At 44.1% G+C, this 25,844-nt stretch overlaps 1 protein-coding gene across 8 annotated transcripts in view; it reads right to left on the reverse strand.

Moving 5' to 3' along the window:
* Nucleotides 1-25,844, reverse strand: part of EIF4ENIF1 (eukaryotic translation initiation factor 4E nuclear import factor 1) — a 72,581-nt gene that overhangs the window by 36,001 nt on the left and 10,736 nt on the right. For all 8 annotated transcript variants that reach the window (XM_069215074.1, XM_069215076.1, XM_069215080.1 and 5 more), the window contains exons 2-6: nucleotides 24,663-24,778; nucleotides 2,196-2,269; nucleotides 1,494-1,624; nucleotides 696-982; nucleotides 196-397 (exon numbers count right to left, since the gene is read on the reverse strand). In XM_069215074.1, coding sequence (XP_069071175.1) covers nucleotides 196-397; nucleotides 696-982; nucleotides 1,494-1,624; nucleotides 2,196-2,269; nucleotides 24,663-24,778 — 810 coding nt within the window. The remainder of the gene's footprint in view (nucleotides 1-195; nucleotides 398-695; nucleotides 983-1,493; nucleotides 1,625-2,195; nucleotides 2,270-24,662; nucleotides 24,779-25,844) is intronic.

Here is a 25,844-nt window from a genome sequence, read left to right on the forward strand (position 1 = left end):
TGAAAAATTGAATTTAAAATATTACTTGGAGTTAGAATACAGAGACAAAACGTAGACAATACAGAGAAACCAGGGACCAGAAAGTTGCAGCTTACAGTTTAGGCACAAGTGAGCGAACTGAAAAGGGCTAAAGCAATCTGTCATGGCCCAACTTCAAACTGAGCATGCAGAAAACTAAGTAACCTGCTCCCTCACCTTCCTTTAATGAAGTGGTCCGTCTACGAGTACGCTTCCGTCCTTTTGGATCCTCTTCTAGAATTTTGTCATCAAAGCCAATCAGCTCAATTGTTTCAGATTGGCTTGTTGGGCCAGCAGAATACCATTCAGGCTCCTCCTCTGTATATGAATCATTTCGCCTGCGTTCACCAAAAACACGCTTGCTATCCCCATACTCTCGCTGTAAAAAAATAAAGATAAACAAATTTAGAGGTAAGTGAATAAAAACTCAGGACGGTATGCACAGAGACTCATGTAGTTATGTTTTACTAGCCACCCTCGACACTCCCAAAACTACAAGCCTTAAAACATGTAAACTACCTCCAAGCACAATTCTAACATATTAGCCAGATGTGAAACTGATCAAAAAACTAAAAAGCCTCATTCATAGCTACAATTTCCTCAGTCAGCCAAACAAGCTGAATGCTGTATTACAAAACCAACAGGACAGAACTAACATCCCACATCGCCAAACTTACTCTGAAGCGCTTGTCCTTGTAATCCCTTTCCCGACCCTCTCTTGCATCTCTCACGTCTTTCTCCACGTTTCGGGGATCACGCTCAAAGCCCCTCACGGAGACTATTCTGCCACTGCCAATCCTGCGCCCACCCAAAATGCGAAGGTTCTCATTTTCCTTGTTCTCTAGCGGACTCCCAGCTCTACGGGAGCCAGCAATTGCAGTAACATGGCAGCCTCCACCAAAACTTCGCCTCTGTGGACTCAGAACCACATCCAACTCTTCCTCCTTCAGCCGCTCTCTTGGATCTATAGGGACAGTAATAACTCTTCTTGGTAAAAAGAAAACAATTATATGTGATACAAAATTTCCCATCATTTGGATTGAAGCCAGAGAATTTAAATACAGCCACCAATTTAGCGTTATTAGGTATGTGAAACCCTTCACTTACATTCAAAGTGAAGAGGTAAATCAAAACTGGCCCATAACCATTACACACCACTGTTACTTTGTATTATCATTTTAACACGTGTGTGGGGATGGGTAGCCTAAACTGACCTATTCGTGACATGACTGTAGGCCCGATTGATCAAGATAAGCAGCAAATTAAGTCAGCTGAAGAATCTCTTTTGCTTTGCAACTGCACTGAAGTAGACTTGGGATAAAAGTATTTTGAAAGAAAATATACAAGTGTCAAAATGAGAAATGCATCAGGACTAAGTCTGATCTTAAAAAGTCATCGACCAGCCTCATCTTTGCACTCACCTCAAAGCATGTTGCACATAAGAGCTCTACTTTCGGGAAAGTGTAATTACTTACCAGTTATTCTTCGCTTTAGCGATGTACGGTCAGACTCCAAATCTTTTTTTAAGGGGTCAACAACTGGAGAACTTCGTCCAGAGTTTGGGTACAGTGAGGCATGCCACTTTTCAGGGTCCCATACACCATCGCTGCAAATCAAACAAGAATCTTTAGAACTCAAAAGTCTAGCAAGTCACATGAATATGATCCATTAGGAATACCCCCATACAAAAAAAAAAAAAAAAAAAAAAAAAAAAAACACCTCAGAAACCAGACATCAGAACAAGCCACTCCATGGCCAACCAAATGGCTAGCACTAAAGAGCTTTTATTAAGGGGCAGCCAGTATGATCAGGTAGGTAAAACGCAATGCATCCTTTATCAAACGCAGTTTCAGCTAGACCATTGTTTAACATGAAGTAACTTAAGACACCTTTTCAAGAGCCATACGTAGCCAATTTACAGAACACTTAGGTTGAAAACGGGGGTAACACTTGGTTTATCGTAGACCTACAAAAACAGCTATGCCAACCTGCATGTGATTAGAGATGGGTATACTTTAGACACTGCACTCATTCAGCTTAAAGGAAAAAAATTAATAAATAAAAATAGTAATTGATGTTTATCGATAGCCTAAAATCAATTGCGGTGTATTTACCATGGTACAAGTGTGAAATACTTTGTTTAGAACATTCAAAAGCAGAAAGAAAAAAATGCATACCTGTCATATTTATCCAAAAGACAAGAGGGTCGCTGTCTAGAGTGAGGGCGTTCTTTAATATCCAACAACTCTTCCTGCAAAAAAATAAAAATGTTTAAGTGATGCAAAAGCTTTAGCGGTCTACAAACAACCAGGGAGGAGCTAAAGTCTCTAAACAAATGTGTATGAAATGTGGGTGCTGTACATCACTGGGGACCATGAGACCAGTCAAAGCAGGGTACAAAGATTTGCATTACTATTTTGACATTACATTTGCAACTGGGGTGGACATAATCATCTCAAAACAACAGTTTCTACTTCTGTGCAGGAGCCATTACTATAGATTCCAAGGTCAGCAACTAAGCTGTTCAACAGATCTATTAAATGACCCACATGGCGGAGTCCCAGTCTTCAGTTTGTTATAAAAAAAAAATAAAAAAAAATGAAGTCTGCTTCAGTTATCCTATTTTGTTATATGCAATGAGGCGAGCATTCAGAGCTCCGATAATCTATGAACTATGCAAGGTATATTGGTTTAGGGTTTGGATTTTAGCATAGCTTTGTACAAGACCTCTGAACATACAAGGATTATATCTTTACAAATATTAGGTATTCACAGGCTCAGTTTATAAAGCAGTTTTATTATATAGTAGATCGGATTATAAGGCTGCTCAGTTTGCAGCAGGCCAACTTGTTGCCATTCTTTCTAGCAGTGTCTTGTGAACTGCTATGGCAATTTACTTTCAAGTGGCACTTTTATCAAATGTTAGTGTACGCACACAGCTAGTACATGGGTGTGGAATTCCTATAGCCCGACTCCCAGGACATATTGTTTGAGGTCAAGGACAACAAGTTGTCTTGTTTATTTTGTCCATAGACAGGTAGGCCCAAACCCCTGCAGCACACACCCTTCAGCTGCCAGTTTACAGTACCTTATTATGGATCAGGGATGGGCAAGGTCTGCAGTTAAGGCAATAATTGTATCCATATTAATGCTGTTCGCACTTGTATTTATGGATCATTAATGCAAAGTCTACTATTGGCGTGATCACAAAAAAAAGGCAGCCAAAACGAAATTTTTTACTGAACCTCTGAAGTTTTAGGTAACATTTCTTTGAAGTATCTACTAAAAAGGTGCTGAGGCATGCTAGTATTCCCAAAAAATATTCGGGATGTGTGTATTAAAAAAAAAAAAAAAAAAACGAGTTTTAACAAGAACATGAAACACGAAAACACATCTGGCAAAGCCAATAGGTCTGACATTGGTAGTCAGCCTTTTGGTTATGGCAATGTGTGTTGTTTTGACATGGTTTTTGTAGAACATTGTTGTGGGAGCTGCCAGGCTCTCATAATAAATATTGGCAACAAGCAATGATATTTTTTGTTTTAAAAAAAACAACAAAAAAAAAAAATCACACATTACCACAGTAGTCGCTGGCACTGAACAAACCTACTTCGTCTGCCTAAATGCTCATGAAAGAGCAGAGTGCTGTCACAGTGAAGCTAGTACATGTTAACAAAAAGGTCTTTGTTAACTCAATAAGGGGCCCAATTCCTAAAAAAGTTAAACGTAGACCAGAATATTGTAATTTAGACAAATAGTGAATTGCATTTTAGCACAAACAATTAAGCATGGGCAAATTTGTTCATGCGAGAAATCTATTGAGCATTTACAATTCCACTTTCCTCAAACCACTTTTTCCCCTCCCACCAACTGTAGACGTTTTATATCTGCCCTTGTTAGGAGTAAGTTTCCAAGCTCTCAGTACTGGGAAAAGATCAGATAAGAGCTGGCGAACACCCCCAATACATGCAAGTTAGTAGATATGCACAGAATCAAAAGCACATTCCATAACACTACCTCCGGCCCCACTATGTGGATCTGTGGAAGGGTGGCAAAATGCCAGAATACAAACCTTACCAGGAGGTCTGGCATAATCAGAGGCGATTATCAGAGCTCTTACATGATATTTCTGCCATAATTTATCACCGCACTAGCTGGGCCAACAGAACAAGTAGATTTATGAAGCAACCGGTCCCATGGACAATCATTTTAATTACACACCCACTGTTGGTTTTTACCTAACAACATTTAAATGACTAAGTCAACTGTGCAAACATTCCAAAATATTTCAGTAGTTGAAGTCTTTTATATTTGTGATGAAAAGAAGAATATTTTTATAGGATGAAAACAAGTCAGAGTACTTTACATCTTGATGTACAAAGGATATGTTTTCTGAAACCCAATTTTCACAGATGTCTAATACACTATATAGTTTTGATCAGTAAAGCTGGAAGTTAGTGCAGAGGTTTTTGTACATTTTTTGAAAAGTTACTGTGTGTAGATGATAATGATACCACGTCATGGTTTAGTAATAAAACTTATTAAAATGGAGTGTTTAACCCCCTCGGTGCCTTGGACGAGCTGGTCTCGGGGGGGGGGGGGGGGGGGGGCAAGCTGGACTCAGGGGGGGGGGGAGGGGAGGGATCGCTAGTGCTCTCCCCATTTGCTTCCAGCATGAGAGGAGAGGGGGGGGGGGGGGGGGGGGGGAGTTCCCTTTCACCCTGTGCCTGTTTTCAGTTGATTCCTGGTCCACTAGAGATTTTATTTCCGTTCTGTTTTTGGGCAGCGACCCCTTAGACAACGCTCGCTGCCCCGGGGGCAATAATATTTTATATGTTCAGAATCCACTTAGGCACCAGGGATCATGTGTATGTGTTGTGTGTGTGTAGGAAGTTGGCTCTGTATGTGCTATTTCAAAGTAAGGAATAGCATGCACAGAGTCCAAGGGTTCCCCTTAGAGGTAAAATAGTGGTAAAAATAGATAATACTAATGCTCTATTTTGTGGTAGTGTGGTCGAGCAGTAGGCTTATCCAAGGAGTAGTGTTAAGCATTTGTTGTACATACACATAGACAATAAATGAGGTACACACACTCAGAGACAAATCCAGCCAATAGGTTTTTATATAGAAAAATATCTTTTCTTAGTTTATTTTAAGAACCACAGGTTCAAATTCTACATGTAATAGCTCCTTCGAAAGGTATTGCAGGTAAGTACTTTAGGAACTTCAAATCATAAAAATTGCATGTATACTTTTCAAGTTATTGACAAATAGCTGTTTTAAAAGTGGACACTTAGTGCAATTTTCACAGTTCCTAGGGGAGGTAAGTATTTGTTAGGTTAACCAGGTAAGTAAGACACTTACAGGGCTTAGTTCTTGGTCCAAGGTAGCCCACCGTTGGGGGTTCAGAGCAACCCCAAAGTCACCACACCAGCAGCTCAGGGCCGGTCAGGTGCAGAGTTCAAAGTGGTGCCCAAAACACATAGGCTAGAATGGAGAGAAGGGGGTGCCCCGGTTCCGGTCTGCTTGCAGGTAAGTACCCGCGTCTTCGGAGGGCAGACCAGGGGGGTTTTGTAGGGCACCGGGGGGGACACAAGTCCACACAGAAATTTCACCCTCAGCGGCGCGGGGGCGGCCGGGTGCAGTGTAGAAACAAGCGTCGGGTTCGCAATGTTAGTCTATGAGAGATCTCGGGATCTCTTCAGCGCTGCAGGCAGGCAAGGGGGGGGTTCCTCGGGGAAACCTCCACTTGGGCAAGGGAGAGGGACTCCTGGGGGTCACTCCTCCAGTGAAAGTTCGGTCCTTCAGGTCCTGGGGGCTGCGGGTGCAGGGTCTCTCCCAGGTGTCGGGACTTAGGTTTCAGAGAGTCGCGGTCAGGGGAAGCCTCGGGATTCCCTCTGCAGGCGGCGCTGTGGGGGCTCAGGGGGGACAGGGTTTGGTACTCACAGTATCAGAGTAGTCCTGGGGTCCCTCCTGAGGTGTCGGATCTCCACCAGCCGAGTCGGGGTCGCCGGGTGCAGTGTTGCAAGTCTCCCGCTTCTTGCGGGGAGCTTGCAGGGATCTTTAAAGTTGCTGGAAACAAAGTTGCAGCTTTTCTTGGAGCAGGTCCGCTGTCCTCGGGAGTTTCTTGTCTTTTCGAAGCAGGGGCAGTCCTCAGAGGATGTCGAGGTCGCTGGTCCCTTCGGAAGGCGTCGCTGGAGCAGGATCTTTGGAAGGCAGGAGACAGGCCGGTGAGTTTCTGGAGCCAAGGCAGTTGTCGTCTTCTGGTCTTCCGCTGCAGGGGTTTTCAGCTGGGCAGTCCTTCTTCTTGTTGCAGGAATCTGATTTTCTAGGGTTCAGGGTAGCCCTTAAATACTAAATTTAAGGGCGTGTTTAGGTCTGGGGGGTTAGTAGCCAATGGCTACTAGCCCTGAGGGTGGGTACACCCTCTTTGTGCCTCCTCCCAAGGGGAGGGGGTCACAATCCTAACCCTATTGGGGGAATCCTCCATCTGCAAGATGGAGGATTTCTAAAAGTTAGAGTCACCTCAGCTCAGGACACCTTAGGGGCTGTCCTGACTGGCCAGTGACTCCTCCTTGTTATTCTCATTATTTTCTCCGGCCTTGCCGCCAAAAGTGGGGCCTGGCCGGAGGGGGCGGGCAACTCCACTAGCTGGAGTGTCCTGCTGGGTTGGCACAAAGGAGGTGAGCCTTTGAGGCTCACCGCCAGGTGTGACAATTCCTGCCTGGGAGAGGTGTTAGCATCTCCACCCAGTGCAGGCTTTGTTACTGGCCTCAGAGTGACAAAGGCACTCTCCCCATGGGGCCAGCAACATGTCTCGGTTTGTGGCAGGCTGCTAAAACTAGTCAGCCTACATAGATAGTCGGTTAAGTTTCAGGGGGCACCTCTAAGGTGCCCTCTGTGGTGTATTTTACAATAAAATGTACACTGGCATCAGTGTGCATTTATTGTGCTGAGAAGTTTGATACCAAACTTCCCAGTTTTCAGTGTAGCCATTATGGTGCTGTGGAGTTCGTGTTTGACAGACTCCCAGACCATATACTCTTATGGCTACCCTGCACTTACAATGTCTAAGGTTTTGTTTAGACACTGTAGGGGTACCATGCTCATGCACTGGTACCCTCACCTATGGTATAGTGCACCCTGCCTTAGGGCTGTAAGGCCTGCTAGAGGGGTGTCTTACCTATACTGCATAGGCAGTGAGAGGCTGGCATGGCACCCTGAGGGGAGTGCCATGTCGACTTACTCGTTTTGTCCTCACTAGCACACACAAGCTGGTAAGCAGTGTGTCTGTGCTGAGTGAGAGGTCTCCAGGGTGGCATAAGACATGCTGCAGCCCTTAGAGACCTTCCTTGGCATCAGGGCCCTTGGTACTAGAAGTACCAGTTACAAGGGACTTATCTGGATGCCAGGGTCTGCCAATTGTGGATACAAAAGTACAGGTTAGGGAAAGAACACTGGTGCTGGGGCCTGGTTAGCAGGCCTCAGCACACTTTCAATTGTAAACATAGCATCAGCAAAGGCAAAAAGTCAGGGGGCAACCATGCCAAGGAGGCATTTCCTTACAGTGTGTTACTGATGACCATTGCTGCTCCCCTTGGGGACAGATCGGGCTATTTTGTTTAGGCCTATCTGCCCCCAAGGGGGCACAAGCCACCAAGACATGAGGGGAATTTTTTTTTTTGTTGCTCCCCTTATTTTTTTGTGCTGGGGCACCACCATTCGCCCCCTTTGGCAAGCATCTGCATCTGAGGCAGAGAAGGGAGTGAGATTCTGGCAGTGAGTTTTCTGTCCGAGAGGATTCTTCTGATGAGGAAGCCACTCTCGGTGCAGATGAAGGGCCTTGTTTTAGAGGAGGACATTGATGTGCCAAGAGTGCAGCAGCCTGGGGCTGAAGGGTTTCCCATTAGAAGACCTGACACCTGGATTGCCCCAAACATGGAGCAGCCACAGTTACCTGCATTTACTTGTCTCCCAGGGTGTAGAGTCAATACAGAAAACTTTTTGCCTGACAATTTCTTTCACTTGTTTATGGACGATGTATTTTTGGAAGAGATTGTGGAGCAGACTATTTGTATGCGGCCCAATATTTGAGGGACAACGCTGCCAGACTTAGGCCTCAGTCTAGAGCTACTCAGTGGGTTCCCACATATCTGGAAGAGGAGTTTTTAGGTTTGACTTTTTTGAAGGGTTTGATAAGGAAGCAGTCACTGGCTTCTTATTGGTCTACTAGTCCCTTCATGGCAACGGCTATATTTCCTGCAACTATGACACGCAATCGTTGTGCTTCTTCGTATGCTGCATTTTGTAGACAATGTTTAGCCTTGCCACGAGACCACCCTGATTGTGACCGTCATTTTAAGATTAGGCCTGTCCTTGATAATTTTGTAGATCGGTTTTCAGAGTTCTATGTTCCAGGCAAAGAGAGAAGTGTGGACGAGTCTTTGGTCCTGTTTAAGGGGCGTTTAGTTTTTAAGCAGTAAATTTCTAGTAAGAGGGCACGTATGGATTAAATTGCATATGCTGTCAGAAAGCAGTACAGGATGTGTGTATAATTTCTGGGTCTACACTGGTAGGGATTCCAGTATTGACACTCCTGGTTGGCCGGCCACTTTGAGTTAGCGAAAAAATTGAGTGGGAACTTGGTAGACGACTGTTTAACAAAGGTCACCATTTGTACGTAGATACTTTCTACACTGGAGTGCAGTTGTAGAAGGAGTGGTTTAGAGTAGACACTGTTGCTTGTGGCACAATCTGTTTTAACTGGAAAGACTATCCTAGGGAGCATGTCTGTAAAAAACTTGGGGGACAGTGCAGTGCCTTGCGGAATAATGAGCTGCTAGCTCTGAAATTCAGACAGGAAGGATGTGTACATGCTATCTACCATTCATGAGTACTTCCCCTGTGACTGTTTGGTGTCAGGTTGCTGTAGTGTGCAAACCTGTGTGCATTTTGGACTACAATAGGCACATGGGTGGTGTTGATAGAGTATATCAGAGGCTGGAACCTTACACTGCTCTTCGTAAGTCTTACGTGTGGTATAAAAAGTTGGCCCTACATTTATTTCATTTGGCAACTTTCAGTGCTTTTATTGTGTTCAAGGATTGTTCACCTGAGTCAAGGATAACATTTGTTAAATTTCAGGCGTCAGTGATAGAGAGCCTTATCGTGGTAGAACATTCAAGAGTTCCTAGAGTAATAGCGGTGGAGGATGTGGCTAGATTTGAAAGATCGCCACTTTCCAGATCACATTCCTCCCACTCCCAAAAAAGACTTACCCACTAAGAAATATAGAATATGTGCCCGAAGAGGTATCCGGAGGGAGAGCTGGATGTACTGCCCCGTTTGCCCTTCAAAGCCTGTGTAAACTGCCTATTTTATATTTTCATATGTTCAGTTTCACGGTTGGCATTACTATCATGTATTTAGTTAGAGCTTTTGTGTTGTAGTTTTGTACTTATTTTATAATTAGTTAATGGTTTGTTTATAAACAAAAAAAGTGATGCAGTGTGCGTGGGGTTGCGCTTGACTGGGGAGTTCCCTTTCACCCTGTGCCTGTTTTCAGTTGATTCCTGGTCCACTAGAGATTTTATTTCCGTTCTGTTTTTGGGCAGCGACCCCTTAGACAACGCTCGCTGCCCCGGGGGCAATAATATTTTATATGTTCAGAATCCACTTAGGCACCAGGGATCATGTGTATGTGTTGTGTGTGTGTAGGAAGTTGGCTCTGTATGTGCTATTTCAAAGTAAGGAATAGCATGCACAGAGTCCAAGGGTTCCCCTTAGAGGTAAAATAGTGGTAAAAATAGATAATACTAATGCTCTATTTTGTGGTAGTGTGGTCGAGCAGTAGGCTTATCCAAGGAGTAGTGTTAAGCATTTGTTGTACATACACATAGACAATAAATGAGGTACACACACTCAGAGACAAATCCAGCCAATAGGTTTTTATATAGAAAAATATCTTTTCTTAGTTTATTTTAAGAACCACAGGTTCAAATTCTACATGTAATAGCTCCTTCGAAAGGTATTGCAGGTAAGTACTTTAGGAACTTCAAATCATAAAAATTGCATGTATACTTTTCAAGTTATTGACAAATAGCTGTTTTAAAAGTGGACACTTAGTGCAATTTTCACAGTTCCTAGGGGAGGTAAGTATTTGTTAGGTTAACCAGGTAAGTAAGACACTTACAGGGCTTAGTTCTTGGTCCAAGGTAGCCCACCGTTGGGGGTTCAGAGCAACCCCAAAGTCACCACACCAGCAGCTCAGGGCCGGTCAGGTGCAGAGTTCAAAGTGGTGCCCAAAACACATAGGCTAGAATGGAGAGAAGGGGGTGCCCCGGTTCCGGTCTGCTTGCAGGTAAGTACCCGCGTCTTCGGAGGGCAGACCAGGGGGGTTTTGTAGGGCACCGGGGGGGACACAAGTCCACACAGAAATTTCACCCTCAGCGGCGCGGGGGCGGCCGGGTGCAGTGTAGAAACAAGCGTCGGGTTCGCAATGTTAGTCTATGAGAGATCTCGGGATCTCTTCAGCGCTGCAGGCAGGCAAGGGGGGGGTTCCTCGGGGAAACCTCCACTTGGGCAAGGGAGAGGGACTCCTGGGGGTCACTCCTCCAGTGAAAGTTCGGTCCTTCAGGTCCTGGGGGCTGCGGGTGCAGGGTCTCTCCCAGGTGTCGGGACTTAGGTTTCAGAGAGTCGCGGTCAGGGGAAGCCTCGGGATTCCCTCTGCAGGCGGCGCTGTGGGGGCTCAGGGGGGACAGGGTTTGGTACTCACAGTATCAGAGTAGTCCTGGGGTCCCTCCTGAGGTGTCGGATCTCCACCAGCCGAGTCGGGGTCGCCGGGTGCAGTGTTGCAAGTCTCCCGCTTCTTGCGGGGAGCTTGCAGGGATCTTTAAAGTTGCTGGAAACAAAGTTGCAGCTTTTCTTGGAGCAGGTCCGCTGTCCTCGGGAGTTTCTTGTCTTTTCGAAGCAGGGGCAGTCCTCAGAGGATGTCGAGGTCGCTGGTCCCTTCGGAAGGCGTCGCTGGAGCAGGATCTTTGGAAGGCAGGAGACAGGCCGGTGAGTTTCTGGAGCCAAGGCAGTTGTCGTCTTCTGGTCTTCCGCTGCAGGGGTTTTCAGCTGGGCAGTCCTTCTTCTTGTTGCAGGAATCTGATTTTCTAGGGTTCAGGGTAGCCCTTAAATACTAAATTTAAGGGCGTGTTTAGGTCTGGGGGGTTAGTAGCCAATGGCTACTAGCCCTGAGGGTGGGTACACCCTCTTTGTGCCTCCTCCCAAGGGGAGGGGGTCACAATCCTAACCCTATTGGGGGAATCCTCCATCTGCAAGATGGAGGATTTCTAAAAGTTAGAGTCACCTCAGCTCAGGACACCTTAGGGGCTGTCCTGACTGGCCAGTGACTCCTCCTTGTTATTCTCATTATTTTCTCCGGCCTTGCCGCCAAAAGTGGGGCCTGGCCGGAGGGGGCGGGCAACTCCACTAGCTGGAGTGTCCTGCTGGGTTGGCACAAAGGAGGTGAGCCTTTGAGGCTCACCGCCAGGTGTGACAATTCCTGCCTGGGAGAGGTGTTAGCATCTCCACCCAGTGCAGGCTTTGTTACTGGCCTCAGAGTGACAAAGGCACTCTCCCCATGGGGCCAGCAACATGTCTCGGTTTGTGGCAGGCTGCTAAAACTAGTCAGCCTACACAGATAGTCGGTTAAGTTTCAGGGGGCACCTCTAAGGTGCCCTCTGTGGTGTATTTTACAATAAAATGTACACTGGCATCAGTGTGCATTTATTGTGCTGAGAAGTTTGATACCAAACTTCCCAGTTTTCAGTGTAGCCATTATGGTGCTGTGGAGTTCGTGTTTGACAGACTCCCAGACCATATACTCTTATGGCTACCCTGCACTTACAATGTCTAAGGTTTTGTTTAGACACTGTAGGGGTACCATGCTCATGCACTGGTACCCTCACCTATGGTATAGTGCACCCTGCCTTAGGGCTGTAAGGCCTGCTAGAGGGGTGTCTTACCTATACTGCATAGGCAGTGAGAGGCTGGCATGGCACCCTGAGGGGAGTGCCATGTCGACTTACTCGTTTTGTCCTCACTAGCACACACAAGCTGGTAAGCAGTGTGTCTGTGCTGAGTGAGAGGTCTCCAGGGTGGCATAAGACATGCTGCAGCCCTTAGAGACCTTCCTTGGCATCAGGGCCCTTGGTACTAGAAGTACCAGTTACAAGGGACTTATCTGGATGCCAGGGTCTGCCAATTGTGGATACAAAAGTACAGGTTAGGGAAAGAACACTGGTGCTGGGGCCTGGTTAGCAGGCCTCAGCACACTTTCAATTGTAAACATAGCATCAGCAAAGGCAAAAAGTCAGGGGGCAACCATGCCAAGGAGGCATTTCCTTACAGTGTGTTACTGATGACCATTGCTGCTCCCCTTGGGGACAGATCGGGCTATTTTGTTTAGGCCTATCTGCCCCCAAGGGGGCACAAGCCACCAAGACATGAGGGGAATTTTTTTTTTTGTTGCTCCCCTTATTTTTTTGTGCTGGGGCACCACCATTCGCCCCCTTTGGCAAGCATCTGCATCTGAGGCAGAGAAGGGAGTGAGATTCTGGCAGTGAGTTTTCTGTCCGAGAGGATTCTTCTGATGAGGAAGCCACTCTCGGTGCAGATGAAGGGCCTTGTTTTAGAGGAGGACATTGATGTGCCAAGAGTGCAGCAGCCTGGGGCTGAAGGGTTTCCCATTAGAAGACCTGACACCTGGATTGCCCCAAACATGGAGCAGCCACAGTTACCTGCATTTACTTGTCTCCCAGGGTGTAGAGTCAATACAGAAAACTTTTTGCCTGACAATTTCTTTCACTTGTTTATGGACGATGTATTTTTGGAAGAGATTGTGGAGCAGACTATTTGTATGCGGCCCAATATTTGAGGGACAACGCTGCCAGACTTAGGCCTCAGTCTAGAGCTACTCAGTGGGTTCCCACATATCTGGAAGAGGAGTTTTTAGGTTTGACTTTTTTGAAGGGTTTGATAAGGAAGCAGTCACTGGCTTCTTATTGGTCTACTAGTCCCTTCATGGCAACGGCTATATTTCCTGCAACTATGACACGCAATCGTTGTGCTTCTTCGTATGCTGCATTTTGTAGACAATGTTTAGCCTTGCCACGAGACCACCCTGATTGTGACCGTCATTTTAAGATTAGGCCTGTCCTTGATAATTTTGTAGATCGGTTTTCAGAGTTCTATGTTCCAGGCAAAGAGAGAAGTGTGGACGAGTCTTTGGTCCTGTTTAAGGGGCGTTTAGTTTTTAAGCAGTAAATTTCTAGTAAGAGGGCACGTATGGATTAAATTGCATATGCTGTCAGAAAGCAGTACAGGATGTGTGTATAATTTCTGGGTCTACACTGGTAGGGATTCCAGTATTGACACTCCTGGTTGGCCGGCCACTTTGAGTTAGCGAAAAAATTGAGTGGGAACTTGGTAGACGACTGTTTAACAAAGGTCACCATTTGTACGTAGATACTTTCTACACTGGAGTGCAGTTGTAGAAGGAGTGGTTTAGAGTAGACACTGTTGCTTGTGGCACAATCTGTTTTAACTGGAAAGACTATCCTAGGGAGCATGTCTGTAAAAAACTTGGGGGACAGTGCAGTGCCTTGCGGAATAATGAGCTGCTAGCTCTGAAATTCAGACAGGAAGGATGTGTACATGCTATCTACCATTCATGAGTACTTCCCCTGTGACTGTTTGGTGTCAGGTTGCTGTAGTGTGCAAACCTGTGTGCATTTTGGACTACAATAGGCACATGGGTGGTGTTGATAGAGTATATCAGAGGCTGGAACCTTACACTGCTCTTCGTAAGTCTTACGTGTGGTATAAAAAGTTGGCCCTACATTTATTTCATTTGGCAACTTTCAGTGCTTTTATTGTGTTCAAGGATTGTTCACCTGAGTCAAGGATAACATTTGTTAAATTTCAGGCGTCAGTGATAGAGAGCCTTATCGTGGTAGAACATTCAAGAGTTCCTAGAGTAATAGCGGTGGAGGATGTGGCTAGATTTGAAAGATCGCCACTTTCCAGATCACATTCCTCCCACTCCCAAAAAAGACTTACCCACTAAGAAATATAGAATATGTGCCCGAAGAGGTATCCGGAGGGAGAGCTGGATGTACTGCCCCGTTTGCCCTTCAAAGCCTGTGTAAACTGCCTATTTTATATTTTCATATGTTCAGTTTCACGGTTGGCATTACTATCATGTATTTAGTTAGAGCTTTTGTGTTGTAGTTTTGTACTTATTTTATAATTAGTTAATGGTTTGTTTATAAACAAAAAAAGTGATGCAGTGTGCGTGGGGTTGCGCTTGACTGGCGGTGCAAGCCAAACATCAGTCCACACACTCCCATCAGCTAGTGTGACTGCTGTATCAGATATGTGGGCGTAAGTAAGTGATGGGCCCTTGAATGGTGCGGTCTGTCGATGCGAGTGTAATGTGCTGGACCCGTGAATGGTCTTGTGCATGTCATGTATGAAAGGTGTGTGAATGGACTGTAAAACGGTTGGTGCCTTGAAGCGGATTTACAGCTCACGAGCTGCGAGTCATTGGTTCAGTTTATTGGTCTCTCAGTTATTAACAAAAGTTGTTAATAAAATTTGATCTACTAAACCATCACTCACCCTCGTGCCAAATCCAACCAGTATGTGTGGTACAAATGACAACAGAAAAAAAACAGAAAAAAAAGTCGCAGCACACTTGTGACACTAGGTGTCTCAGGTGGGACCCCGATGACGAAGCATGCCAACAACTTGGTTTTCACAGTTTGTGTTTGGCACATCACGATGTATGTGGACACATCAAAATGATACATTGCAGAACTACCTGTGTTTGTTGGGGGTGGGGAGAAGCACCTATGTTTTTGGTTGTGGGTGCGGCCTTCATCTAAGGAAACCTACCAAACCCAGACATTTTTTTTTTTTTTAAAAAGACACCAAGGAGGTGTGGCTTGCATGGAACCCCAACATTTTCTTAAACGGACTCCTCTGCCAACCTCAAAATTTGCTTTACAAAAAAGCATTTTCCTGACTTTAGTAGGATCACCGCTCCAGCTCAAAATTCCTACTCCCCGGCGTTCCCCTCAGTATCCCAAGTAAAATGACACCTCGCTTGTGTGGGTCCCCAAAGCAGAGTCAGCCTAAAGATGTATAAAAGAAGATTATGTCCTTATCAACTTGCTATGCTACCCCTTCTATATCTACTAGTTTTTGGCCTTTTTCGGTTGCAGGCACCTGGCCCACCCACACAAGTGAGGTATCATTTTTAATCAGGAGACTTGGGTAACGCTGGGTGGAAGGAAATTTGTGGCACCTCTCAGATTCCAGAACTCTGCCACCGAAGTGTGAGGAAAAACTTTTTTTTTTTTTTTTGTTTTAACCAATTTGATGTTTGCAAAAGATTCTTGGTAACAGAACCTGGTGAGAGCCCCACTAGTCACCGCGTCTTGGATTCCCCTAGGTCTCTAGTTTTAAAAAATGCACAGGTTTGGTAGGTTTCCATAGCTGCCGGCTGAGCTAGAGGCCAAAATCCACAGGTAGGCACTTTGCAAAAAAACACCTGTTTTCAGTGGAAAAATGTGGTGTGCCCACGTTGTGTTTTGGGGACATTTCCTGTCGCAGGCACTAGGCCTACCCACATAAATGAGGTACCATTTGTATCAGGAGACTTGGGGGAACATATAAATAGCAGAACAAGTGTTATTGCCCCTTGTCTTTCTCTACATTTTTTCCTTCCAAATATAAGACTGTGTAAAAAAGACGTCTATTTGAGAAATGCCTGTAATTCACATGCTAGTATAGGCACCCCAGAATTCAGAGATGTGCAAATAACCACTGCTCTTCAACACCTTACCCTTTGCCCCTTTTGGAAATACAAAGGTTTTCTTGATACCTATTTTTGACTCTATTTCAGCAAGTGAATTGCTGCATACCCAGTATAGAAGGAAAACCCACTGCAAGGTGCAGCTCATTTATTGGCTACTGGTACCTAGGGTTCTTGATGAACCTACAAGCCCTATATATCCCAGCAACCAGAAGAGTCCAGCAGACGTAACGGTATATTGCTTTAAAACAAATCTGACATTGCAGGAAAAAAGTTCCGGCTGGTTTTTTTCACCTTAATTACAATATTTTTAGGGTCGAGCCTGCGTTGCATGCGCTCGCGCTTGTGTATCGCTGCAAGAGCTTTAGTTACTAGAAAAGGGCTCGGAGCCCTGTCGACATCACGTCAGTGTGTTTCATTGGTTCGTGGGCTTGCCTAGTAAAATCTGCTTGCTTCCATTAGTGGAAGGCATGCATACGTCATACCTTTTCCAGTGGTTAGCCCTCCTCAAGCGCAGCGACCAAGTACAGAAAACATGTGAGGCTCGCTGTTTTCTGTCAGATCGTGGACTACTTTTTCTCTATTTTCCTAGCGCGATTTTGCTTGCCAGAAGTTGAACGCTTTACACAGTTATTTTCACTTTTTCAGGTTACGTACATAAAAGCACTTTTGCCAATAGATAAAAAGTCGGGTTAGGAGTTTACAACGCGATCAGCTCTAACATGAGCAAACGCGAGACACGTTGCATTGCAAATGCTTGTTTTATTTCAGTTATTTTCTGTAGGAAACCCTTGTCTACACAAATTACCTATTGCTGAATTCAGAATTTTGTCTACTTTTCAGAAATGTAGAGGTTTCTGGGATTCAGCGTTGGTTTCACACCCATTTCCGTCACTGGCGGAAAGGAGGCTATAAAAAAAATCAAATAAAAAATAGCAAGTTCGGCATGGGTAGCTTATGTGGACAAAAAATTATGAGGGCCTAAGTTCGCCCTGCCCCAAATAGCCAAAAAAGGTGTGGCGCCTGAGGGGGAATAGGCGTGGCAGGGATGGGGTTAAACTGAGAAACACTCCTGCCCTGATGGCAATGATGTCAGTAAATTAAAAGTCCTAGGTTATGTGGGCTAGATCTCATGGGTATGTGGGCTAGATTCTTGTGATGCATGCAGCAAACTTTAGTCTACTTAAACAAAGGGTCTTTTTATACTGCAGAAATGCTGAGCTCACATATTTGAAGGTGCAATCATGTGAAAATGACAAAAAGACGACTGTGTGATCCTAGGCAAATAGTTTACAATGAGACCCGTTTACGGGTCAAGAACATTTACAGCTATGTCGAGTAGATTTAAGTTACTTGACTGGCAGGTCTAGTAACTGATTTTGAGCCCTGTAAAGGTACACTTTTGTAACACTGTTTAAGGACGTCCCAATTTATGCATTTTTCTGCATTGCCTGTACCTCCATGAAGTTTTGTGAAATATTGTCATTAACCCCATACAAAAGGTGCACCCCACGTTTTGCACATGGAACTACACCAAATTTAGGCACCCTCTAAGGAGGGCAAGCTGAGAAGTGAGCCCCTGCCTTAATTTACCCAACACATAAGCCTTCTGACTAACTCATTTGAGGCACAGGGTATCAAACAGATCTCCAGGAGCAATTACATAGAACACAACCTCCAGAACAATTGATCCTAGATAGGATTAGGAAAGTGTTTCACTTTCATTTCTAAACCCGTTAAAAAGCTCAAAAACTCACCTCAATCACAAATATGTAATGCAATGGGAAACTGATCTGGAAACCAATATATCAATAGATTCATGGTCTGCAATAAGGTGTAGGGCTATTAAGTCACTGATGCGCATCAAACATTGGAAATACACATAAAATGATAACTCATTGGTATTCCCCACCCAATAGCCTTTAAAGAGATGACGAAGGTTGTGTCATTTACAGGAAAGCCTGTGGGGGAAGGGGCACACTTACTCATGTTTGAACAAGTACGCATGACAACCAAACATTCTTGAGCGAGGTCTCGACATTTTATCCATTAAAGGTTTGTAATATTTAGAGTAGAACAAAATGCTCTAAAGTTTGAATTGAGTCAATCACATGGACACACATGGGTAGCTTTATCAAACTGACCAAGAGAGAAAAAGCAGCGATTTGCTAGTGCCAAGCCAAAACTGGTGTAAGAGGGAATTTCCCCAGGGGCTAATAATCCAAGACCTGCAAGGTTCAACGTATGGTGAGGTTTGGACTAGGCAAGGGTATTCACAATTTCCCAGAGGGGGGGGGGGGGGGGGGGGGGTGTCTGATGTGCTAGAGGGCTGCATTGATGCAAGTGTCGTGGTCAGGAAAGGGAATTGGGGAGATTGTCTACACCTGCCTTACTGCCAAAGCAAACTATAGACATCTAGTGGCTGAATTGAACATTGTGAAACCAGAAATCCCAGGATTAATTACGGCTTCCCCACTTTCAAATGGTGTGATTTTAGGTATGTTAAATGTCATTTTCCCTCCTTTTTCTTCGTCATCACATATGTATAGGAGGGCCTCAAAATACATGGTTTCAGGGTGTACACTGTACAAAACCTGGCCCTGTGTCTTTTTTAAATAAACTATGTTCATGTAAATTGGGAAACCAGGCCACCCAAAAAGCAGACAACTGACTTGCCACTAATTCACTATTGGCCTTATCAGCTGTTGGGGAAATAAATATTTTGTAAAAATCAAGTTGGACAACTAATCACTTATTACAATTGTGTTGCCTTGAAATATGAATTAATAAGGAGGGAACATTCAGCATGTTAACTAAATACACTTTTTGAATCTTCCCATTTTTGCAGCAAGAGCATTTTCAATGCTCTAAGTCTTGCATTTGTGAGAGTTTGAGCTATTGGTATTGTAAAAGCATATTTGGACTTTTCTTGCCACATAAATTGGTCAATCCTGCCACATAATTCTGCTGGCCCTGCTTTTAGGCATTTCAATTTGCCTTCTTACTCTACATGTAGTAAAAAATGAAAAGGTTATTTAGCATCCTAATTTAAATCTGCCATGCTAATTCTAATAGAATACCACTCACTTTCACCACCACCAGAGTTGCTGACTGGCTAACAATTTAATAAAAAACAAAATGTAAAAACAGCCACAGGGAACAACAAGAGAAATTAACGTGACCCCATACCTGGCAATGCTAATGAAGTCCCTAAAAAAAGGGACCAGCTACTTGCCGTGAGGCGCTGATAGCAGTGTTGCCTAAAGCTGGCCGGGACCCATTAGATGTACGTTCATACAGGCAATTTTCGTTGCTAAACTCAGACTTCAAATTACTTGGTAAAATCCTAGCCAACCACCTGCTCCCATACATATCAGAACTAGTCCATCAAGACCAATCGGGCTTTATTCCTGGCAGCAACATTAGGAATTTATTACGCCTGATGGAAAATACCCCTGAAGGCGACTATCATCAAGTAGCTGTATCGCTAGACACAGAAAAAGCGTTCGACACACTAGGATGGCCCTTTTTGCTTGAAACGCTCCGCCGCATGGGCTTTGGACAGACCTATATTGCCTGGGTGAAAGTGTTATACTCTAACCCAACAGCGAGGGTCAAGACAGAAGACACGATCTCCGAGCCACTCAACATAGAAAGAGGTACCAGACAGGGATGCCCATTATCACCGCTTCTGTTTGCCCTGGCCATAGAGCCACTGGCTGCCCGTCTCCGTACAATGGCCCAGTCTTGAGGCATCCGGGATGGCCGAGCACATTGGATAGTATATTTGTATGCAGGTGTTGCGGTGATCTTTCTCCCCGATCACACGGAATCCCTGCCTGACCTATTGAATTTACTTTAACAATTTGGCTCGATGACAGATTGATGGTGAACTGGTCAAAATCATGTATATTTCCCCATGCGCCCGATCCCCGAAGATCACAGGACGCCCTCTGACCGGGAGACCTGAAGTGGTGCCACGCCACATTTAAATACTTAGGAATAAACAGATCATGATAACCGGGACCTAAGAGACGGCAACTTCGGCCAAGCGATTAGATCCATAAGAGGCTCCCTTCCTTTTGGTGCTCGCTCCCTCTATCGCATATGGGAAGAGTGGCCATAGCAAAGATGATAATACTACCACGCCTCCTGTATTTCTTTATGGCACTGCCGTTGGTACAACCTGCTTCCTTTTTCAAACCACTGAACAGTTTACTGACTGCGCTAATATGGGGCAATAGCCGAAGACACGTAGCGTTATCCAAAATATTCCAACCACTTACTCTTTTGGGGGGGGGGGGGGGGGGCTAGGGGCCCCCAGATTTGAATTATATTACGCAGCTGCTCAACTGCAATGTATATCCAAATGGATTGGGAATCCCACCAGCGCAGAAACAGAGGGTTCTAATAAATCTCGGCAATACAGAGGTATTGCATTATCTCATGAATCGAGAGTGCCCTAAACATGTATGCAATATCCTATTGACTGCTGCACACTGGGCCTGGGTCCGATTTGTACTATCAAACGATAAAACCCCACAATACTCTCCTAGGATCCCATTGTTGGCTCCCCAGCAACTTGCAAAAATAGCAACTAAGGTGGGTTTGAGTGTATGGGGAGACAGAGGCATACGTACAATCGGTGACATATATAACAACGGACAGCTCTAAACGTATGAAGCTCTGGCTGAGAAATATACCCTGGGACAGGGTAGCTTCATTGCCTACGGAGCAGTAGGCCAAGTAATACGATCATGGTGGAAATGCGGCAACGCGGAACCTAATGCTTCTCTCATACTTCAAGACTTGTTAGGAAGTATAACCGCCCCAATAAGCGTATCGAACACATATAAAACCCTCACTACTCATATCGAACATACACAGGAACAAGCAAAAAACAGATGGGACAATGTGCTATCAGAACCCCTAACAGGATGCTTGGAACCAAGCTATGAAAATGACTTATGTGCACCAAACATACCCGTCGCCACACCGCATAACACGCATGTTCCCCCAGTCGCTGCAATCGTGCCCTAGATGTGGTACTGCTGAAGCCACTTTCTTCCACATGACATGGGACTGCCCCCCAATCCGAAACACATAGTATGACATAACCTTGCTAGCAAATGGACAGACACTACACTAACTCCCAGCCCCGAGCTATGCTTGCTAGGTATAGGACCGAACTACAAAAAACGCAAGCAAACACTTCGCTGCATCGCCCTAGCACTGGTGACGTACAGGCGCCTCATAGCTATGCAATGGAAAGCGCTGAGCGATAAAAAGTATCGCCCAGTGGCGGGCTGAACTACTACGGTGGACTAAAGCTGAAGCACAAACATTGCAGCTCCTCTTGGACCGAGGAATCCCGGTCAAGGGCCTAGACACTTGGAATTCTTTTTTGATTGCTGTAGAAAATAAGGATGATGAACGACCTCCCTGAAAATAATAAATAACAGACGACACCGGACACTTAAAGTATGTCTCCACAACACCAAAACAAGCGTTCCATGCCATGCACATTGCAAACCTTAAAATCGACAGACTGAAGCGGCCTATGGGGACAGCCCAGGTATATCATTGGGGGACCAGAATACATGATTGCACGACCGGCCCCAGTGGGACTGGCAGTGGTGGGTGCCCCTTCCACTAAGGGACTGCTGCGCCATTGCCTCCCCAGCCCCCGATCTGCTCTTGAGCTGCGGATGCAGCCGTGCGGCCCTGCTCCGGGGGCTGGCTTGTCTGTCCTGGGTGGGAGGCGGCTCCCCTGCTGCGCCCTGCCTCTCCTCTTTTTGCGCTCCCCTTCCTCCCCGATGGCGCCCGCTCGGGCCCTATCCTGTGTGTCCTTTCTCTGTAATCTCATTTCCTTTTATTGCCATCTCATAAGGTGCACAAATTATGTATCTCAAATGTACATTATCTCATCGCCCTTCTGCCCTCGGGGCGTGGTTCCTGCGCTCCCATGCACGCACAGGGAGGGAGACTACCGCACTGGAATAGGAAATGTGGCAAATCAAGAAAATCTTGTGGTATCTATTCTCTGAAACAAATTGCAAGCACCTGTATTTTCTTTAATGTTGCCTGTTGGCCGATATAATAATAAGAACATAAAAAAAACAAATAAAAAATTTAAAAAAAAAAAAAACACACAAGTAGGATTCTCGCATGAGAATAGCTCATGAAAGAGGATGCAGACCACCGCTATAGTACATTTCTTCATGATACACTTACTTTTACCTATGCACAAGAAATCTGGAGCAAGCCACCACGGCTGAGTCAGCTGAAGTGTCTTGTTCACCGTCAACCCAAAGTCGCTCCTATATTTCTAGTATAGGAGTGCACAATTAGCCAGGACTAAAAAGCCCACCACTCATTTTTCTTGAATTCACAACCAACCTTCTCAGCATAATCACAATCTCACCTCCTGTTTCTCAGAAAAGGACATTTCTTCACAATTACAATTTTTTTTTTTTTTAGACATGAAAACCATCAAAAACATTCTTATTCTTCAATACTATTAATAGCCTTTTACAGTAACAAAGTGGACTCCCAGAGCCCAAGCACAAAAACACCATCTTCTTACTTACAGAGAGGTGCAACACAGACTGCTGTTTTGAAACTATTCACACCACTCTTTCCATTGCACCGCCAGGGCACGTGAACTTTGCATAAAAAAGTGGACGTGTGTAATGCACAGACACAGTGACTTACTGAACTCCTGGTTCACCATTGTTCCTTTGCAATCACGTATGTTGCAATACTGCCAAAATAGCTTTCTTCCTAGGAGGTCATCTGCTTTAGAGTCAAAGTTTCGCTGGCTAGTGACTCAAGCTAAACTCCCACTTGTTGGTATGATAGCGCTTTACATTTCTAACATTGTAATTATATCAAGGTGGTGGTAGTGATTGAAAATTAGAGAACACATACCAAAACTATCACCAGACGTTGAACGTGTGCCATATGCTACTGTTTTTTTTTTTTTTGCAGCATTCTGCTCCAAATTTCATGCATGGTAAAGCAGTCCTTTCTGACACTGCTGGGAAAGTAGACAGTCCGCTGCTTAATGCAAGCAATTTGTATTTTAACTTTGGATACTGTTTTACAGGTTCGTGGCTGTGCTATAATAATAATTCACTCATCCATGAGTGATAATGTTAATGCTTTCCCAAGCCTTGCTGAGTTGAATGTTAATATGAACAGCTGTGTGGAAGCTCAGGCCACTGCCCAAACCACAAAGCTCATAGGTTCAGTGTTAAGTGCAACTAGTAGATGTGAAACCCTAGCCACTTGCCAATATACTGATGTAGATATAAATGTCTACCATCACCCAGCCTAGGCAGTACCAATCGATGCACCACTCCAATTCAAATATCATAGATACCCTAAACAATAACCTGTTGGCAAGGTCACCACATCAAGGACATCACCACAATATATGCATCTATACAAACGGTTAGATCTGCAGGCAGAGAAATTGAGGACATCAATGGAATGACAATTAAAATCGCCAACAGTGAAGACTCTCAAATGGCTTGAACACAATACTGTGTTCAGTACCACTTTAAAACTAAACAGTCAAGACAAAATACAATGCCCTGAAGTCATCCGAAGTGGTTGGGAAAGAGCAGAAATGAGCAGAGCTTATGCACACCCACCAACTGAAGTTCTCAGGGTATTCAGCAACCTCTCCAACCCATTCCCCGAATCAGAAAAAATCAAATTTAATCTTGACAAGGAAAAAAAAAAAAATGATATAAAAAAAATAAGATCCACACTTGCCTCCCCAAAACTGTATTTACAGGTTTATGTTTCCACACAGATTATCCATTTTCTTTTTAAGACTGGAATGCATCTAACACTTAGTTCTTAAAAAGTGCACAATAGCTTAACAAAACTGTCTATAACCTGTGTCCAAAATTCTCAGGTTGCAAAATATTTTTTTGTTACATTTTAAAAAAAAAAAAAAAAAAAACGGCACAATTCTTTAGCAGAAGTGTCAACATTTACCGTTTTTTCAACTTGAAAATATTGTGAGTACATCATTTGCTTTGGACTCTTCTGTATGTATCTGCATATAATAAATTCTGGGGCATTTATAAACTGTCACAAATGGGTAGTTTTGCAACGTATGTAATTGTTTTTTTTATGTTGGAAATACCATAGTTACTGCAAGTTGAGCTTACAGACCACTATTTCTTTATATCACTTACACAAACCCCACCCGAAAACAGTTACTGTACACCATCGTTCAACAGCTTAGGCATGGTGATCTATATCTTGCCTTATCAACAATCAGTCCTCTTTCTCAAGAGGGTACAGTGGCAATGCAAATTGTTCTGAACTCCAACAATATGCCCCTCAGGAGAAATTCAACTATTGATTGTTTTGTCTTGTTTGTATGCAGACATACATGACTGTTTGCAAAGTGCTAGCAGACAATTGTAATAATTTATGAGCGCCATAGTTGAAGATCTGCTCGACGTATTTTTAAGTTAAGCCCCAACACAGAGAGGCTAGTTAGGTGCCTAACTAGCAGACACTGCACTACTGATATAGCCATAGCAAGATAAAAATAGGAGAAGAATCAATTCATTTATACAAGCAAGCAAAGCTCACCAATGAGAAGTAGGGAGCTGCAAAGGAGAAAGGTGTGATGGCCACTGATACTTTGGGGGGGGGGGGAGAAACTATTAAAGGATTGCCCACTTTCAGGATACTAGATACTAATAATTCAGTAACTTCCAAAAATCACATTGTTAAAACAAACTAAGCTTACCTTGGAATAGCGATGAGGACCAGACGTGCCTGCAACTTTGCCATCTAAAAGGTTTGTACCACTCTCCCCTTCCTCCTGGGTGCTATCCATGATGAAGATGCCTATGAAATTCTTGCCTGCAGATATGTAAAGTAAGAGTCAAAACACAAGAAGCAGAAAGAGGAAGAGAAGTGCCATGCTACACAACTAGCATTGAGGGGCAACAAGATTGTACAGGTTCCAAGTATATTTAGATGCACAGGTTCCAAGTAAATTTAGATGTTAAGGATTCAAAGTACAATTTTCATTTAGTACTCTAATACTACACACAAGTTGACAGGTTGCAGTAAAAAAAAAAAATTAAAAAAATATTTTAAAAAAAAAAAAACACGAAACCCCCAACTAGTCACAAATTCACACGAATTTAAGGGCAATATCTCATGGGCTGCTGCTACATTAGGAGTGCGGCTATTATGCTGAATTCGATCCGATCCGCTTCTATGACATCTGTTGTAGGAAGTTAGCTCTGTATGCACTATTTCAAAGTAAGAAATAGTATGCACAGAGTCCAACGGTTCCCCTTAGAGGTAAGATAGTGGCAAAAAGAGATAATACTAATGCTCTATTTTGTGGTAGTGTGGTCGAGCAGTAGGCTTATCAAAGGAGTAGTGTTAAGCATTTGTTGTACATTGTAGGAAGTTAGCTCTGTATGTGCTATTTCAAAGTAAGGAATAGCATGCACAGAGTCCAAGGGTTCCCCTTAGAGGTAAAATAGTGGTAAAAAGAGATAATACTAATGCTCTATTTTGTGGTAGTGTGGTCGAGCAGTAGGCTTATCCAAGGAGTAGTGTTAAGCATTTGTTGTACATACACATAGACAATAAATGAGGTACACACACTCAGAGACATATCCAGCCAATAGGTTTTGTTATAGAAAAATATCTTTTCTTAGTTTATTTTAAGAACCACAGGTTCAAATTTAAGATGTAATATCTTGTTTGAAAGGTATTGCAGGTAAGTACATTAGGAACTTTGAATCATTTCAATTGCATGTATACTTTTCAAGTTATTCACAAATAGCTATTTCAAAAGTGGACACAGTGCAATTTTCACAGTTCCTGGGGGAGGTAAGTTTTTGTTAGTTTTACCAGGTAAGTAAGACACTTACAGGGTTCAGTTCTTGGTCCAAGGTAGCCCACCGTT

The sequence above is a fragment of the Pleurodeles waltl genome, chromosome 11 (genome assembly GCF_031143425.1).
Source record: "Pleurodeles waltl isolate 20211129_DDA chromosome 11, aPleWal1.hap1.20221129, whole genome shotgun sequence".
Taxonomy (NCBI): Eukaryota; Metazoa; Chordata; class Amphibia; order Caudata; family Salamandridae; genus Pleurodeles; species Pleurodeles waltl.